The 20,677-nt window shown below is 40.7% G+C and overlaps 1 protein-coding gene across 1 annotated transcript in view; it reads left to right on the forward strand.

Annotated features, from left to right (window-relative positions):
• LOC133648338 (neuronal acetylcholine receptor subunit alpha-7-like) overlaps positions 1-20,677 on the forward strand; it is a 159,904-nt gene that overhangs the window by 108,175 nt on the left and 31,052 nt on the right. Inside the window, exons 5-6 of the mRNA XM_062044333.1 lie at positions 11,897-12,144; positions 14,656-14,850. Of these exons, the coding sequence (XP_061900317.1) occupies positions 11,897-12,144; positions 14,656-14,850 (443 nt within the window). The remainder of the gene's footprint in view (positions 1-11,896; positions 12,145-14,655; positions 14,851-20,677) is intronic.

The following is a 20,677-nucleotide window of genomic DNA, read 5'->3' on the forward strand; positions in this document are numbered from 1 at the left end:
CGTTGTGGCTTGTGCAGCCCTTTGAGACACTTGTGATTTAGGGCTATATAAATAAACATTGATTGATTGATTGATTGACATCTCTAGGTCCAATCACTCCATCACAAAAAAATAACAGTTGTAGAAATTATTGGAAACTCAAGACAGCCATGACATTATGTTCTTTACAAGTGTATGTTAATCACCAAAAATTATTCCCCGGGCGCGGCCACCACTGCTGCTCACTGTTCCCCTCACTTCCCAGGAGGTGATCAAGGCTGATGGGTCAAATGCAAAGAATAATTTCGCCACACCTAGTGTGTGTGTGACAATCATTGGTACTTTAACTTAACTTTTGACCACGACTGTATATAAGACTTTTAAAGTCATTTTGATAGTAGGCTAATATAGACACTTACATCATGTGTCGTCTTTATTATAACATTTTTAATTTTTTGTGGCTCTAGACAGATTTTTTGTTGTTGTATTTTTGGTCAAATATGGCTCTTTCAACATTTTGGGTTGCCGACCCCTGATTTTAGACCAATGAGCTGACCGTTCACCCCTCACCAACGGCTCAATTAGGAACTTCACTGCAAAAACTGAAATCTAAGTAAGATGAAATATCTCAAATAAGGGTGATATTTGCTTATTTTCTGTCGGATAAGATAATTCTTCTCACTAAGCAGATTTTATGTTAGAGTGTTTTACTTGTTTTAAGGGTTTTGGTCCTAAATGATCTCAGTAAGATATTACAGCTTGTTGCTGAGATTTGATGACCTTTATTGAGTAAAACATGCTTGAAACTAGAATATCAATTGTTGCAAAGCTGTGTCATCAACACTCGCAAGTATAAAACTGCTTTTTTTTAAAGTAGTCATTTCTTATTTCAAGCATGAAATAAAAAATCATGACTTTGACACAATTGTGTCTCATAATTAAAACAGATGACAGCCAAATGGACTTTGCTGTTTTATTTTCAATGAAACAATAGAAAACACGTACTCATATAGTAGTACAGTTGGCACAGTACAGCAAACTGACAGTTCATATTTAAACATTTAACATTTCAAACAATTTTGAACAGAAATAGTTCGTGCACATTCAGATAAATTCTTCAAAATTACAATAAATAAAAAAATTTGGTCAGGGGCCGGGCTGTAAATATATATATATATATATATATATATATATATATATATATATATATATATATATATATATATATATATATATATATATATATATATATATATATATATATATATATATATATATATATATATATATATATATATATATATATATATATATATATATATATTCCTTGCGCACTAATTGACTGAAAGAGCACGCACTTGGCGCGATGATGTCATTTTATCGATGGGAAAATGCAAGAAATGTAATGCCGAGCGCATATCATTATGTCAAGATAATGGCACTAGCATTTACTTAATTTAAGAATATTTTTCAACATATTGAGAAAAAAGGTCTCATATTTGTTTTTTCTACCAAGAAAAATGCACTTGTTATTAGTGAGAAAATACTTATTTTATGGTATTTTTGGGTTCATTGAGGTTAGCTAATTTTACTTGTTTTGGAACGTTTTGACAAGCCAAATTTTCTTGTTCTATTGGCAGATCATTTTGCTTAGTTCAAGTAAAATGCCCCTAATTTTTGTAATTTTTGTTCTTGTTTTTGAACACTGACTTTTTGCAGTGTTAACAAATGGACATGTTCATCTATTTTGGCTTTTGAATAGTGACTATGCCCGATGACAAGCCTTCCTGTAATTAGGAACGACTGGTGCCTTCTTCCTGGACTATTGGATGCATCAACAAGAGAGGCGGTTGTTCAGGATTTATAAATTTAGCGACCTTTCTTAATGACGTACATGACTCATTGTAAGGCTTACATGAAGACTCCTTCAGACAGTCGCAACGCAACCTCGACAATAAGTAATCTTCCGTGATCCAACAAGTACTGCTGGGGCCAGATTAAAGCACAAATGAGTATCATTATCATTTGACTTTTTGACACGATATAAACAACTGTTATCTAACACAGCACTTCTGTGACAAAATTATCCAAGCTGCCCGGTTCCTGTTTTCCTTCTAGGGTTGATGAGCTGTGGAGAACACTTAGAATAATCTATTTAGCACGCTTCATTTGAGGTATATAGTCTCTGCCCACGATAAATATGTCGCACACTAAAACCGGCGGAAAAATGTACTTGCCTGCAGGCTTCTTGGCCCATCTATTAAACCGCTAAGTTCTAGATCTCGTCTTTGGCTCAGTGACTCCTACAGTTCTGACTTTATGAACTTGGACAGATTTTCCATAAATTCAGTCTGTATAGGCACTGACCAATATGTCTGCTTGCCCCCAAAACTTGAGTTTCCAATCATTTCTACAACTCTCAGAAGGTCTTGTCTTTGTCCATGTGATGTCAGATGAAACAAAAATTGAGCTGTTTGGCCACAATACCCAGCAATATGTTTGGAGGAGAAAAGGTGAGGCCTTTAATCCCAGGAAAACCATTCCTACTGTCAAGCATGGTGGTGGCAGTATTATGCTATGGGTCTGTTTTGCTGCCAATGGAACTGGTGCTTTACAGAGAGTAAATGGGACAATGAAAAAGGAGGATTACCTCCAAATTCTTCAGCATCAGCCCGGAGGTTGGGTCTTGGGCGCAGTTGGGTGTTCCAACAGGACAATGACCCCAAACTAGAGATGAACGATTGTCAGGTGTTTTGCTTTTTTCGCTGTGCTTATCCCACACTTGAAGGGGTGTACCAATGCTGAATGTGGCTTCTGGATTTCACTCAAAAGACCAGACCGTTGTTACTTTTTCCCTTTTATTTTCCTTTAGTTTGCAACAGTTTTTCCAAACAAAGAAACAGCTTCTTTTTTCTTCTTTAGTCTTTTTAGCAGTCTTTAGCAGTGATAGTAGACTTTAGTAGACTTTAGTTTCTTTAGCTGTCATTAGCTGTCTTTAGTAGCCTTTAGTAGCCTTTAGCTGCCTTTAGTAGCCTTTAGCTGCCTTTAGCTGCCTTTAGCAGCCTTTAGTAGCCTTTATCTGCCTTTAGTAGCCTTTAGCTGCCTTTAGTAGCCTTTATCTGCCTTTAGTAGCCTTTAGCTGCCTTTAGTAGACTTTAGCTGCCTTTAGCTGCCTTTAGCAGCCTTTAGTAGCCTTTATCTGCCTTTAATAGCCTTTAGCTGCCTTTAGTAGCCTTTAGCTGCCTTTAGTAGACTTTAGCTGCCTTTAGTAGCCTTTAGCAGCCTTTAGTAGCCTTTATCTGCCTTTAGTAGCCTTTAGCTGCCTTTAGTAGCCTTTATCTGCCTTTAGTAGCCTTTAGCTGCCTTTAGTAGCCTTTAGCTGCCTTTAGTAGCCTTTAGCTGCCTTTAGTAGACTTTAGCTGCCTTTAGTAGCCTTTAGCTGCCTTTAGTAGCCTTTAGCTGCCTTTAGTAGACTTTAGCTGCCTTTAGTAGCCTTTAGCTGCCTTTAGTAGACTTTAGCTGCCTTTAGTAGCCTTTAGCTGCCTTTAGTAGCCTTTAGCTGCCTTTAGTAGCCTTTAGCTGCCTTTAGTAGACTTTAGCTGCCTTTAGTAGCCTTTAGCTGCCTTTAGTAGCCTTTAGCTGCCTTTAGTAGACTTTAGTTTCTTTAGCTGTCTTTAGTAGCCTTTAGTAGTCTTTAGTAGGTGAAAAACCTTAGCCGGGAGGGCTTTTGGTTTTGGTACACTTTTGGCACAACTCTGGGTTATCTGTAATGAACTAAACCTTTCTCCACTCTGCGCTGGCGTCTTTTGTACTCCTTGATTTCCCACAGCTGTCTAATTACCGTGCTCGCGCACCAGCAGATGAGACGGGAGCGCGCCGCGTTATACCTGCGCGTGAACGTAAACAGATCGGCTCTGATCATATAAGCCGACTGGCCGAAACAATGCCGAATTATATACACCTTACCTGGGGTTGCCTAGGTGAATAGGGATGCGGATGTGCTCTAAGATAAAATATAATTTTATTAAGTGGGGTTTGGCTGGTTGCCAAGCAGCCGCAGTTGCACGCTCGCGCATCAGCTGACGAGACAGCTGTTTGCCGCTACACGATAATATCGGACTGCCGATATTATCGGCGGATAAATGGTTTAAAATGTAATATCGGAAATTATCGGTATCGGTTTCAAAATTATCTGTATCGGTTTCAAAAAGTAAAATGTATGACTTTTTAAAACGCCACTGTGTACACGGACGTAGGGAGAAGTACAGAGCGCCAATAAACCTTAAAGGCACTGCCTTTACATGCCGGCCCAATCACATAATATCTACGGCTTTTCACACACACAAGTGAATGCAAAGCATACTTGGTCAACAGCCATACAGGTCACACTGAGGGTGAACCGTATAAACAACTTTAACACTGTTACAAATATGCGCCACACTGTGAACCCACACCAAACAAGAATAACAAACACATTTCGGGAGAACATCCGCACCGTAACACAACATAAACACAACAGAACAAATACCCAGAACCCCTTGCAGCACTAACTCTTCCGGGACGCTACAATATACACCCCCCGCTACCACCTACCCCCCACCTCAAACCCCATCCCCCTCCCAACCCCGCCCACCTCAACCTCCTCATGCTCTCTCAGGGAGAGCACGTCCCAAATTCCAAGCTGCTGTTTTGAGGCATGTTAAAAAAAAATAATGCACTTTGTGACTTCAATAATAAATATGGCAGTGCCATGTTGGCATTTTTTTCCATAACTTGAGTTGATTTATTTTGGAAAACCTTGTTACATTGTTTAATGCATCCAGCGGGGCATCACAACAAAATTAGGCATAATAATGTGTTAATTCCACGACTGTATAAATCGGTATCGGTTGATATCGGAATCGGTAATTGAGAGTTGGACAATATCGGAATATCGGATATCAGCAAAAAAGCCATTATCGGACATCTCTACCCCAAACACTTGCAAAAGTGGTAAAGAAATTGCTAAATCAGGCTAGAATTAAGGTTTTAGAATGGCCTTCCCAAAGTTCTGACTTAAACGTGTGGACAATGATGAAGAAACAAGTCCATGTCAGAAAACCAACACATTTAGCTGAACTGCACCAATTTTGTCAAGAGGAGTGGTCAAAAATTCAACCAGAAGCTTGCCAGAAGCGCCTTATTGCAGTGAAACTTGTCAAGGGACATGTAAGCAAATATTAACATTGCTGTACGTATACTTTTGACCCAGCAGATTTGCTCACATTTTCAGTAGACCCATAATAAATTCATAAAAGAACCAAACTTCATGAATGTTTTTTGTGACCAACAAGTATGTGCTCCAATCACTCTATCACAAAAAAATAAGGGTTGTAGAAATTATTGGAAACTCGAGACAGCCATGACATGATGTCCTTCACAAGTGTATGTAAACTTTTGACCACGACTGAATATTCTGAACATGTGCTCTTCTTCAAACATGACATCATGTCTGCTAGATTACAAAACCGCGCACACTTTTAGTGAATGTAAGACTTTAAATGATAAAAGCTTGAATCATTTTGCTTTTGCTAGACCACACATTCCTCTCTGCTGGTACCTGGCGGCATAGCTGATTGCAACACTTGGAGGAAAAAATAAATCACAACACTTAAAAGGGATGTTGGCAACATTTTCACAGCGGCCTAGAGGGCGCTAACTGTCCAAAATGTTGTAAACGTGATATCTCGGCGCTTTGAGCATATGAACTACCCCTCCCACATAACACAGGTGCGCTTGCTTTGTTTGTTGTCAACTGGCGGAAAAAGTATATTATCGCCATTGCCGATTAATTCCTTTTCATGCCGATCGCCTCTAGCTGATACTGCCTTTATTTTTAGTCCCCCAACTGCTAAGCCAACCGCTAATTATGTGTCTCCATACACAAAGTGGAGCCTCGCCCGGAAGCTAATAATAACCACCTCCATTATGGCAAATAACTTGCAATACTTAGTATCTTAAGTACAAAACCCAAAACCAGTGAAGTTGGCACGTTGTGTAAATGGTACAAACCCCGTTTCCATATGAGTTGGGAAATTGTGTTAGATGTAAATATAAACGGAATACAATGATTTGCAAATCATTTTCAACCCATATTCAATTGAATGCACTACAAAGACAACATATTTGATGTTGAAACTCATAAACTTCTTTTTTTTTTTTGCAAATAATAATTAACTTAGATTTTCATGGCTGCAACACGTGCCAAAGTAGTTGGGAAAGGGCATGTTCACCACTGTGTTACATGGCCTTTCCTTTTAACAACACTCAGTAAACGTTTGGGAACTGAGGAGACACATTTTTTAAGCTTCTCCGGTGGAATTATTTCCCATTCTTGCTTGATGTACAGCTTAAGTTGTTCAACAGTCCGGGGGTCTCCGTTGTGGTATTTTAGGCTTCATAATGCGCCACACATTTTCAATTGGAGACAGGTCTGGACTACAGGCAGGCCAGTCTAGTACCCGCACTCTTTTACGACGAAGCCACGTTGATGTAACACATGGCTTGGCATTGTCTTGCTGAAATAAGCAGGGGCGTGCATGGTAACGTTGCTTGGATGGCAACATATGTTGCTCCAAAACCTGTATGTACCTTTCAGCATTAATGGCGCCTTCACAGATGTGTGAGTTACCCATGTCTTGGGCACTAATACACCCCCATACCATCACAGATGCTGGCTTTTCAACTTTGCGCCTATAACAATCCGGACGGTTCTTTTCCTCTTTGGTCCGGAGGACACAACGTCCACAGTTTCCAAAAACAATTTGAAATGTGGACTCGTCAGACCACAGAACACTTTTCCACTTTGCATCAGTCCATCTTAGATGAGCTCAGGCCCAGCGAAGCCGATGGCGTTTCTGGGTGTTGTTGATAAACGGTTTTCGCCTTGCATAGGAGAGTTTTAACTTGCACTTACAGATGCAGCGACCAACTGTAGTTACTGACAGTGGGTTTCTGAAGTGTTCCTGAGGCCATGTGGTGATATCGTTTGTTGATGCAGTACAGCCTGAGGGATCGAAGGTCACGGGCTTAGCTGCTTACGTGCAGTGATTTCTCCAGATTCTCTGAACCCTTTGATGATATTACGGACAGTAGATGGTGAAATCCCTAAATTCCTTGCAATAGCTGGTTGAGAAAGGTTTTTCTTAAACTGTTCAACAATTTGCTCACGCATTTGTTGACAGCACGGTGGCAGAGGGGTTAGTGCATCTGCCTCACAATACGAAGGTCCTGAGTAGTCGTGAGTTCAATCCCGGCCTCGGGATCTTTCTGTGTGGAGTTTGCATGTTCTCCCCGTGACTGCGTGGGTTCCCTCCGGGTACTCCGGCTTCCTCCCACCTCCAAAGACATGCACCTGGGGATAGGTTGATTGGTAACACTAAATTGGCCCTAGTGTGTGAATGTTGTCTGTCTATCTGTGTTGGCCCTGCGATGAGGTGGCGACTTGTCCAGGGTGTACCCCGCCTTCCGCCCGATTGCAGCTGAGATAGGCTCCAGCGCCCCCCGCGACCCCGAAGGGAATAAGCGGTAGAAAATGGATGGATGGATGGATTTGTTGACAAAGTGGTGACCCTCGCCCCATCCTTGTTTGTGAATGACTGAGCATTTCATGGAATCTACTTTTATACCCAATCATGGCACCCACCTGTTCCCAATTAGCCTGTTCACCTGTGGGATGTTCCAAATAAGTGTTTGATGAGCATTCCTCAACTTTATCAGTATTTATTGCCACCTTTCCCAACTTCTTTGTCACGTGTTGCTGGCATCAAATTCTAAAGTTAATGATTATTTGCAAAAAAAAAAAATGTTTATCAGTTTGAACATCAAATATGTTGTCTTTGTAGCATATTCAACTGAATATGGGTTGAAAATGATTTGCAAATCTTTGTATTCCATTTATATTTACATCTAACACAATTTCCCAACTCATATGGAAACGGGGTTTGTAAATATAAACAGAATACAATGATTTGCAAATCCTTATCAACCTATATTCAATTGAATAGACTGCAAAGACAAGATACTCAGTGTTTGAACTGGAAAACGTTATTATTTTTTGCAAATATTAGCTCATTTGGAATTTGATGCCTGCTAACCTAACCTAACCTAACCTATCCCATAACCCCAAAGGGTCGTTGGGGCACCACAGACGATCTGTTGACCAGCTCTCTCCATCCCTCTCTGTCCTCAGCAGCTCTCATTGCCTCGGTGAGTTTCAGGTGAGTCCATTCTCCGATGTTATCTTCCCATCTTTTCTTTTGTCTCCCTCGTCTCCTGCCACCTTGTACGGTGCCTTGCAGGATTGTTTTTGCAAGGCCTGAGGATCTGGTGATGTGTCCGTACCACCTCAGTTTCCGCTTTATGACCGTGGTGAGCAGGTCATCATGTGGGCCGATGGCTTGGCTGATCTTTTGCCGGACTTCTTCGTTTGTGACATGTTGGGTGTAGGAGATACCCATGAGTCTTCTGTAGCATCTCATCTCCATGTTCTGAATTCTTTTCTGCAGCTCTGCTGTAAGGGTCCATGTTTCACAGGCGTAAAGGAAGATCGACATTACAAGTGAGCGCTGTAATCTCACCTTTGATGCCAGACTGATGTTTGTGTCTTTCCATATGGGTTTGAGTTTTGCCAGGGCAGCAGTTGTTTGAGCACTCCTGGCAAGGACTTCCCGTTTGGATCCTTCATCGGACACGATTGCACCGAGGTACTTGAAGCTTGACACCGTGTCCAGTGCCTGTCCATTGACTTTGATGTCTGAGCGGATGCCATTTTTGAGGAAATACAACATCAGTCCTAACCTTGTCAGAGTCATTCAACATCTGTACAATAAAGCTACCAGCGCAGTTCTCTATAACGGCGCTATCGGAGACTGGTTCAGGACAACAATTGGAGTGCGCCAAGGATGCCTTCTCTCTCCCATTCTCTTCAACATCTTTCTGGAGCGTATCATGACGGATGCCCTAGCAGATCATGAAGGAACTGTCAGCATTGGAGGCAGACCAATCACCAACCTCCGTTTTGCAGATGATATCGATGGGCTAGCTGGAGAAGAAAGAGAACTTGCCAGTCTAGTTGAAAGGCTTGATACCACCTCCCGAGCCTACGGAATGGAAATCCATGCTGAAAAGACCAAAATGATGACCAACAACAAAAATGGCATCCGCTTGATGCCTGCAACATGTTTTAAAAAAGCTGGCACAAGTGGCAAAAAAGACTGAAGAAGTTGAGGACTGCTCATCAAACACTTATTTGGAACATCCCACAGGTGAACAGGCAAATTGGGAACAGGTGGGCGCCATGATTGGGTATAAAAGCGGCTTCCATTAAATGCTCAGTCATTCACAAACAAGGATGGCGCGAGGGTCACCACTTTGTGAACAAATGCGTGAGCAAATTGTCCAACAGTTTAAGAACAACATTTCTCAACAAGCTATTGCAAGGAATTTAGGGATTTCACCATCAACGGTCCGTAATATCATCAAAAGGTTCAGAGAATCTGGAGAAATCACTGCACGTAAGCGATGATATTACGGACCTTCGATCCCTCAGGCGGTACTGCATCAAAAAGTGACATCAGTGTGTAAAGGATATCACCACATGGTCTCAGGAACACTTCAGAAAACCACTGTCAGTAACTACAGTTGGTCATTGCATCTGTAAGTGCAAGTTAAAACTGTACTATGCAAAGCAAAAGCCATTTATCAACAACACCCAGAAACGCCACCGGCTTCTCTGGGCACAAGCTCATCTAAGATGGACTGATGCAAAGTGGAAAAGTGTTCTGTGGTCTGACGAGTCCACATTTCAAATTGTTTTTGGAAACTGTGGACGTCGTGTCCTCTGGACCAAAAAAGGAAAAGAACCATCCGGACTGTAATAGGTGCAAAGTTGAAAAGCCAGCATCTGTGATGGTATGGGGGTGTATAAGTGCCCAAGGCATGGGTAACATACACATCTGTGAAAGCACCATCATACTTGCCAACCTTCAGACCTCCATTATCGGGAGGGGGGGGGGGGGGGGGGGGGGGGGGGCTTGGTCGGGGGTGGAGGGGCGTGGTTGGGCGGGGGGCGTGGTTAGGGGCGTGGTTAAGAGGAGAGTATATTTACAGCTAGAATTCACCAACTCAAGTATTTCATATATATATATGTATAAATACTTGACTTTCAGTGAATTCTAGCTATATATATATATATATATATATATATATATATATATATATTTTATTATATATATAAATAAAAGAAATACTTGAATTTTAGTGTTCATTTATTTACACACACACAACACTCATCTACTCATTGTTGTACTTGAAACTACAATGCTTTGTTAAGGGTTGAATTGTCCATCCTCTTTCTATTCTCTGTCACTATTTTTCTAACCATGCTGAACACCCTCTCTGATGATGCATTGCTGTGTGGCACGCACAAAAGTGCTTTCATCAAATGCACGAGAGTGTGGAATCTTCCATCTCTCCCTAGCATGGCCCAAAACCGGTCAATCCTTGCTTCCTGGGGAAGATCTTCCCTGGCAAGCAATTGGTACTCCAGTACTTGTACCCGGAGGCTGGTCAGGTCCAATCGCAGCTGCGGCAGACTTTTTTTTGGGGGGGCGTGGCCTCCAGCTCCAGCTGAATACCGTGAGTTTGTCGGGAGAAAATCTCTGTCGGGAGGTTGTCGGGAGAGGCGCTGAATATCGGGATTCTCCCGCTAAAAACGGGAGGGTTGGCAAGTATGGGCGCCATTAATGCTGAAAGGTACATACAGGTTTTGGAGCAACATATGTTGCCATCCAAGCAATGTTATTATGGACGCCCCTGCTTATTTCAGCAAGACAACGCCAAGCCACGTGTTACAACAGCGTGGCTTCATAGTAAAAGAGTGCGGGTACTAGACTGGCCTGCCCGTAGTCCAGACCTGTCTCCCATCGAAAATGTGTGTTGCATTATGAAACCTAAAAAACCACAACTGTTGAACAGCTTAAGCTGCACATCAAGCAAGAATGGGAAATAATTCAATCTAAAAAGCTTCAAAAATGTGTCTCCTCAGTTCCCAAACGTTTATTGAGTGTTGTTAAAAGGAAAGGCCATGTAACACAGTGGTAAAAATGCTCCTGTGACAACTTTTTTGCAATGTGTTGCTGCCATTAAATTCTAAGTTAATGATTATTTGCATTAAAAAAAATAAGTTTTTCAGTGTGAACATTAAATATCTTGTCTTTGCAGTCTATTCAATTGAATATAAGTTGAAAAGGATTTGCAAATCATTGTATTCTCTTTTTATTTACGAATTACACAACGTGCCAGCTTCACTGGTTTTGGGTTTTGTATATGTGTATGTGTATGTGCATATGTATATACATATATCTGTGTATATGTATACATGTATATGTATATACATATGTGTGGATATGCATGTTCTTGTCTATGTTGTGTCATAACAAAGCTAAGGCAATACTTAAAGTACATTTTAGATTATGTCAAAACTTTTTTTTTACTTTAAATGATTCATTACACATTTCCTGATGACAGCATTTCACTATAATTTCAATGCTGTTTTTAGATTATCGTTTATATTGATAACATTTCTATGGTTACAGTGACTCATGTTATCGTGGGCCCCTCACATTAAATACATTTTGTTTTTTTTAAAGTGTACCTGAGGAAAACTAGTACTTTGCACACACATGAGTACTTTAAACTCATAACATCTTGTGTAAAAAGGTTTGCATAATATTAGTTTTCACTGTTTTGCATTATGTTTGTTTGTACAATCAAATGTATGTCCAGCATTTAGTTTTTCATATTAACGTCCCCATGTATTTGCATCCAGGCACTGCCATTTCTGCATGTTATACCTGTCTTTTGTGTTTCTCTCCAGTGCGGACGAACGCTTTGACGCCACCTTCCACACCAACGTGCTGGTGAACGCTTCTGGTTACTGCCAGTACATCCCACCTGGCATCTTGAAGAGCACTTGCTACATCGACGTGCGCTGGTTCCCCTTTGATGTGCAGAAGTGCGACTTGAAGTTTGGCTCCTGGACTCACAATGGCTGGCTGCTGGACCTCCAAATGCTGGATGTGGACACGTCCACCTACATACCCAACGGGGAGTGGGATCTCGTAGGTAAGATGCTGCAGGGAGTAAGGGTCAGATGTCATTGACAGACCTCATGTGAGAGCAGACATGCATTTAAGATAAATTGCTCTAGCATGACACTATCCTATTGCTTCGCTTATCACGCTTTGGCTGTTGACATGCAAAACAAAATGCAATGTTGTGATGTACAGTTGTTCATGAATCATGTGGTTGTAGTTCTAAGTGGGTGTGGGACGCAGCTAGAACTATAAAACTGATAAAACAGGTTGCCAGAAAAAAACTGGAAGAGATTGAACTTAGTTTGGTACATTAATTTCACATAGAAACACAGGGCACTTTTAACAGTAGCTCTGAATTATAACCAGTACTATTATAAAATACTTTAGTAGAGTAAAAACACCAAAAAAAAAAACCACACACACTGGGGGAATACACTGCAAAATAAAACCAAGCCTTAAAATAACAGCACTGGTTAATAGTTTAAACTGTTGCACAAACCCAATATATTAATTGAAATGCGAAGTGACTAAGTTAAATAAGGTAAGTAAAACATTTGATGTTTAATAAATAAAATTGTTAAAATAGTGGATGACAAGTTGAAATGGTGCACAGTAAAACTATCCTACAAAAATAAACATCATAAATTAAAAAGATAATCAACTAGGGTTGTACGGTATAGTATAGTATCGCAGATACTAGTATAGTATCGCAGTACTAATGAATCAAAAACGGTGCTATACTCTGTTTGAAAAGTACCGGTTCCCGGGCATGACGGCGCGTCGTGACATTGCTGGTTTTACGAGCAAAGGAGCATGTTCGGCAGCGCACGCACACGGAGTACTTACAAGCAGACACTGTGTGTAGACAGAAAAGGGAGAATGGACACATTTTGGCCTAAAAACTAAAGATAAAGGTGAAGTTATAACACTGAAACGCCCTCAGGGAGAGGTGCTTTAAGACATGGCTAGCTAGCTAGCGGCTAATGTCGATCCGCAATCGTTTTAGCTACTTCTAAATCACTAATCCTCGCCTCCATGGCGACAAATAAAGTAACATTATCACTGCAGGACGAGGAATAGCTAAATATGCTTCACTACACACCGTAGGAGGATACAATAGCTCACCGGCGTCACAATGTAAACAAACGCCATGGGTGGATCTACACCTGACATCCACTGTAATGATACCAAGTACAAGAGCGTATCTAGTCGATACTACTATGATTACATCTATATTTGTTATCGTCACAAAATCTTTTTTCTTTTTCTTTTTTTTAATTCATATTATATTCATAAACTCAGGAAATACGTCCATGGACACATGAGAATTTAAATGATGACCAATGTATGATCCTGTAACTACTTGGTATCGCATTGATACCTACATTTGTGGTATCATCCAAAGTATCAAACAAGAGAAGAATAAGTGATTATTACATTTTAACAGAAGTGTAGATAGAACATGGTAAAACAGTAAATAACCAGATATTAATAATAATTCAGTTTTACAGTTTGTCCTTTATAATTTACACAAAATAATTATTAAAACTCTTTTATTTAAGGACTAAATTGCAATAATAAACGTATGTTTAATGTAGTGTTAAAATAAAGCCAATAATGCCATTTTTGTGGTCCCCTTTATTTTGAAAAGTATCGAAAAGTACAAAAATACATTTTGGTACCAGTACCGGTACCAAAATCTTGGTATCGAGTAGAGATGTCCGATAATATCGGACTGCCGATATTATCGGCCGATAAATGCTTTAAAATGTAATATCGGAAAATTGTCGGTATCGGTTTCAAAAAGTAAAATGTATGACTTTTTAAAACGCCGCTGTGTACACGGACGTAGGGAGAAGTGCAGAGCGCCAATAAACCTTAAAGGCACTGCCTTTGCGTGCCAGCCCAATCTCATAATATCTACGGCTTTTCAAACACACAAGTGAATGCAAGGCATACTTGGTCAACAGCCATACAGGTCACACTGTGGGTGGCCGTATAAACAACTTTAACACTGTTACAAATATGCGCCACACTGTGAACCCACACCAAACAAGAATGACAAACACATTTTGGGAGAACATCCGCATCGTAACACAACATAAACACAACAGAACAAATACCCAGAACCCCTTGCAGCACTAACTCTTCCGGGATGCTACAATATACACCCCCCACCTCAACCTCTTTATGCTCTCTCAGGGAGAGCATGTCCCAAATTCCAAGCTGCTGTTTTGAGGCATGTTAAAAAAAATAATGCACTTTGTGACTTCAATAATAAATATGGCAGTGCCATGTTGGCATTAGGCATAAAATATGTTAATTCCACGACTGTATATATCGGCATCGGTTGATTTCGGAATCTGTAATTAAGAGTTGGACAATATCGGAATATAGGATATCGGCAAAAAAGCCATTATCGGACATCTCTAGTATCGAGACAACCCTACTGCCTTTTATCGACCCTGAACTCTGACTGCCAGGTTCCTATAAAGCCCTTCTCAACACACATAACAAAGATGATGTTTATGTCCCTCAGGTGTCCCAGCCAAGCGCAACGAGCTGTACTACGAATGTTGCAAGGAGCCCTACCCAGACGTCACCTTCACGGTCACCATGCGCCGCAGAACCCTCTACTACGGTCTCAACCTGCTCATCCCCTGCGTGCTGATCTCCGGCTTGGCCCTGTTGGTTTTTCTGCTGCCCGCCGACTCGGGAGAAAAGATCTCGCTCGGTAAGATCTCGCTCGGTAAGACGCTGCACAGATGTTTGGAGTGGAGCACGCCTTTTGCAGTCTAACACTCTCCTGGCAACACTTTTGTGGATGTTGCCCTCCAGTGGGTCCTTCAGGCCACCCAAGCACCGACATGAGAGCCCGATTCAGGGTTACAATACAGCATACTTGCCAACCCTCCCGGTTTTACCGGGAGACTCCCGGAATTCAGCGCCTCTCCCGATAACCTCCCGGAAGAAATGTTCTCCCGATAAACTCCCGGAATTCAGCCGGAGCTGGAGGCCACGCCCCCTCCAGCTCCATGCGGACCTGAGTGGGGACAGCGGCGACAGTCTGTTTTCACGTACGCTTTCCCACGATATAAACAGCGTGCCTGCCCAATCACGTTATAACTGTAGAATGATCGAGGGCGAGTTCTTGGTTTCTTATGTGGGTTTATTGTTAGGCAGTTTCATTAACGTCCTCCCAGCGCGGTAACAACACACAACAACAGCAGTCACGTTTTCGTCTACCGTAAAGCAGTTCGTCTGCCATCTACTGGATAGCCACCGGAACACTGAAATTCAAGTATTTCTTTTATTTATATGTATAATAAAAAAAAAAAATATATATATATATATATATATATATATATATATATATATGTATATATATAGCTAGAATTCACTGAAAGTCAAGTATTTCATACATATATATATATATATATATATATATATATATATATATATATATATATATATATATATATATATATATATATATATATATATATGTATATATATATGTATATATATATATATATATATATATGTATATATATATATATATATATATATATATATATGTATATATATATATATATATATATATATATATATATATATATATATATATATATATATATATATATATATATATGAAATATTTATGAAATACTCGAGTTGGTGAATTTTAGCTGTAAATATACTCCTCCCCTCTTAGCCACGCCCTCCACCACGCCCCCGCCCCCGCCCCGACCCGACCACGCCCCACCCCGCCCCCCACCTCCCGGAATCGGAGGTCTCAAGGTTGGCAAGTATGCAATACACGTTTATTTTGCAATAATGCCCTCAGGTTGCTTTCCAGCAATTACAATAATAATAATAATAATAATAATAGATTTTATTTGGAAAAAGCACTTTACATTGAGTAAACAACCTCAAAGTGCCACAGTGTATTAAAAAAATAAAAATTAAAAGATAATAAAAAATAAATAAAAATAAAAACTAGAACAACCAAATAGCTAGAACTAGTATGCATACATCTAAAAAAAAAGGTTTTTTTAAAAGAAGGGTTTTTAAGCCTTTTTTAAAGCATCCACAGTCTGTGGTGCCCTCAAGTGGTCAGGGAGAGCGTTCCACAGACTGGGAGCGGCTCGGCAGAAAGACCGGTCTCCCATTGTTCGTAGCTTTGTCCTTGGAAGTTGGAGGAGGTTAGTCTGTCCGGAGCGGAGGTGTTGTCCCAATTGTCTGTTTGTCTCTCTTTCTCTATGAGTCCGTGCTCGCGCTCTCGCTCGTGCTCTTGCTCCAGCTCCAACAACCTTTCTCCTCCCGGCTGCTGCTTATACAGGGCGACAGGTGATTAGATAACAAGGCCCACCTGGGCCATCGACGCACCTGTCGCTGACTTCGAGGCTGGTCCTGGCACACCCCGTTCCGCTGCAGGCCCGCAGGCCACGCCCTCCTCCACAACTTTATCCTGGTTATTTGGACTCGTTGACTCAGAACAAAAGCTGGGAGTGGTGGGGAGACATACACAATCCTTTGCATTTTTTAATTGACTTGCTGCAGTGCAGTCTCATTTTGAACAGGAGAAACACTCCAGTTCCATGGAAGAAAAGGGTCGGACTTAACTCGTGCTTGACAAGTAACATTATAGTGCAATAAAAAGGGGCACTATTGAACTGATTTGGATAATTAAATGTAGGGTTGTAATGATATTAACATTTCATATCCCGGTCATTGTGACCAAAATTGTTATGTTTATCAGTATTATCACGGGTATTGTTAAACTAGGTCAAAAAGTACGTATACACACACTAAAAACTTTTTTTTAATTATTGAAAATACTGTAACTATTTTGTATGTTGTGTGTTTCTTATGTTTCACTGATAGCCATTAAAAGAGATTAAATGCTTAGACTACGCTTTCATTGCTTTAAATACTGTGGAGCACTTTAAGATTTATTTAAATGGAAAATGCATAACAAATCGAAGAAACAAAACCCAAAACCAGTGAAGTTGGCACGTTGTGGGAATGGTAAATAAAAACAGAATACACTGACTGGCAAATCCTTTTCAACTTATATTCAATTGAATAGACTGCAAAGACAAGATATTTCATATTCAAACTGAGAAATGTAATTTTTTTTTTGCAAATAATCATTAACTTAGACTTTAATGGCAGCAACACATTGCAAAAAAGTTGTCACAGGGACATTTTTACCACTGTGTTACATGGCCTTTCCTTTTAACAACACTCAGTAAACGTTTGGGAACTGAGGAGACACATTTTTGAAGCTTCTCAGGTGGAATTCTTTCCCATTCTTGCTTGATGTACAGCTTAAGTTGTTCAACAGTCCGCGGGTCTCTGTTGTAGTATTTTAGGCTTCATAATGCGCCACACATTTTCAATGGGAGACAGGTCTGGACTACAGGCAGGCCAGTCTAGTACCCGCACTCTTTTACTATGAAGCCACGCTGTTGTAACACGTGGCTTGGCATTGTCTTGCTGAAATAAGCAGGGGCGTCCATGATAACGTTGCTTGGATGGCAACATATGTTGCTCCAAAACCTGTATGTACCTTTCAACATCAAATGTGGACTCGTCAGACCACAGAACACTTTTCCACTTTGCATCAGTCCATCTTAGATGAACTCGGGCCCAGCAAAGCCTGCGGCGTTTCTGGGTGTTGTTGATAAATGGCTTTGGCTTTGCATAGTAGAGTTTTAACTTGCACTTACAGATGTAGCGACCAACTGTAGTTACTCATTGGTTTTCTGAAGTGTTCCTGAGCACATGTGGTGATATCCTTTACACACTGATGTCGCTTTTTGATGCAGTACCGCCTGAGGGATCGAAGGTCACGGGCATGCTGCTTACATGCAGTGATTTCTCCAGATTCTCTGAACCTTTTGACGATATTACGGACCGTAGATGGTGAAATCCCTAAATTCCTTGCAATAGCTCGTTGCGAAATGTTGTTCTTAAACTGTTGGACAATTTGCTCACACAGTTGTTGACAAAGTGGTGACCCTCGCCCCATCCTTGTTTGTGAATGACTGAGCATTTCATGGAAGCTGCTTTTATACCCAATCATGGCACCCACCTGTTCCCAATTAGCCTGTTCACCTGTGGGATGTTCCAAATAAGTGTTTGATGAGCATTCCTCAACTTTCTCAGTCTTTTTTGCCACTTGTGCCAGCTTTTTTGAAACATGTTGCAGGCATATATATATATATATATATATATATGTATATATAATATTTGCAAAAACTAACACAGTTTTCCAGTTCGAACGTTAAGTATCTTGTCTCTGCAGTCTATTCAATTGAATATAAGTTGAAAAAGATTAGCAAATCATTGTATTCGTTTTTTATTTACCATTTACACAACGTGCCAACTTCACTTGTTTGGGGTTTTGTAGTTTTATTATTTATAATTTCGTGCTCTGTTCAGCGGTCCTTGAATGAACGGTAAAAACAACTCTGTCTCGTAGAACGATCACTTTGTTCTAAGAGAGCACAACTTGTCGGTTCAATGTGCACAAATAAATAGCTTAGTTGCTCACACAGCTGTCAGGACATGGACTATGATGCAGTTTCCTGCGTGGGTTGCTTTCCCGAGATGCAAACAAACTGAAGCAAACATGGCGTGGAGGTAAAAACATGATTTTATTCTACACTAACCAAACTCAAAAAAGGTATAAACAAAAGGCGCTCCCAGCGGAGGTAAAAACTTGACTATGAAAAACAAAAGACATGCACTTGGGCATAAAAACTATAAACATTAAATCAAAACTTACTTGGCATGAGATGAAACAAGAACTATGGTAAACAGGTGCAGAGCATACATTTGTGTGGAGAAGGTGATGTCGCCAGGAAGACCAACAGAAAAAGACAGGCTTTAAATAACAGTGACATGATCAGTGAAAACAGGTGCGTGACTCAAAACGTGAAACAGGTGCGTGACAGGACAATTTAGATTGGAGTAAGTTGTTTTTTTATGGGGAAAGACGTTAATGTCTCTTGTTTTCATGTTAGCATTTAAGCTAGCGATTTTATCAAAGTGCAGGTATTCATTAGGTTTTTTCAATCAATTCCATTTAAAGGCCTACTGAAATGAATTGTTTTTATTTAAACGGGGATAGCAGATCCATTCTATGTGTCATACTTGATCATTTCGCGATATTGCCATATTTTTGCTGAAAGGATTTAGTAGAGAACATCGACGATAAAGTTCGCAACTTTTGGTCGCTGATAAAAAAAGCCTTGCCTGTACCGGAAGTAGCGTGACGTCACAGGTTGAAAGGCTCCTCACATTTCCCCATTGTTTACACCAGCAGCGAGAGTGATTCGGACCGAGAAAGCGACGATTACCCCATTAATTTGAGCCAGGATGAAAGATTTGTGGATGAGGTACGTGAGAGTGAAGGACTAGAGTGCAGTGCAGGACGTATCTTTTTTCGCCCTGACCGTAACATAGGTACAAGGGTTCATTGGATTCCACACTTTCTCCTTTTTCTATTGTGGATCACGGATTTGTATTTTAAACCACCTCGGATACTATATCCTCTTGAAAATGAGAGTCGAGAACGTGAAATGGACATTCATAGTGACTTTTATCTCCACGACAATACATCGGCAAAGCACTTTAGCTACGGAGCTAACGTGATAGCATCGGGCTTAACTGCAGATAGAAACAAAAGAAATATGCCCCTGACTGGAAGGATAGACAGAAAATCAACAATACTATTAAACACTGGACCTGTAACAACACGGTTAATGTTTTCCAGCCTGGCGAAGCTTAACCATGCTGTTGCTAATGACGCCATTGAAGCTAACTTAGCAACGGGACCTCACAGAGCTATGCTAAAAACATTAGCTATCCACCTACGCCAGCCCTCATCTGCTCATCAACACCCGTGCTCACCTGCGTTCCAGCGATCGACGGCGCGACGAAGGACTTCACCCGATCATCGATGCGGGCGGCGGCTAGCGTCGGATAGCGCGTCTGCTATCCACCTCAAAGTCCTCCAGGTTGTGTTGCTGTAGCCAGCCGCTAATACACCGATCCCACCTACAGCTTTCTTCTTTGCAGTCTCCATTGTTCATTAAACAAATTGCAAAAGATTCACCAACACAGATGTCCAGAATACTGTGGAATTTTGCAATGAAAACAGAGCTGTTTGTATTGGATTCAATGGTGTCCGAATACTCCCGTTTCAACGATTGACGTCACGCGCATACGTCATCATACATAGACGTTTTCAACCGGAAGTTCCCCGGGAAATTTAAAATTGCACTTTATAAGTTAACCCGGCCGTATTGGCATGTGTTGCAATGTTAAGATTTCATCATTGATATATAAACTATCAGACTGCGTGGTCGGTAGTAGTGGGTTTCAGTAGGCCTTTAAGACGGTAATAGTAACCGACGGGAGTTGTACCGCGGTTATCATCAGTGTTGCGTTAGTTTCTGAACCAGTAACTAGTTACAGTTACTAGTTACTTTATTTCAAAGGTAACTCAGTTACTAACTCAGTTACTTACACCAAAAAGTAATGCGTTA

This window comes from Entelurus aequoreus, linkage group LG04 (assembly GCF_033978785.1).
Source record: "Entelurus aequoreus isolate RoL-2023_Sb linkage group LG04, RoL_Eaeq_v1.1, whole genome shotgun sequence".
Taxonomy (NCBI): Eukaryota; Metazoa; Chordata; class Actinopteri; order Syngnathiformes; family Syngnathidae; genus Entelurus; species Entelurus aequoreus.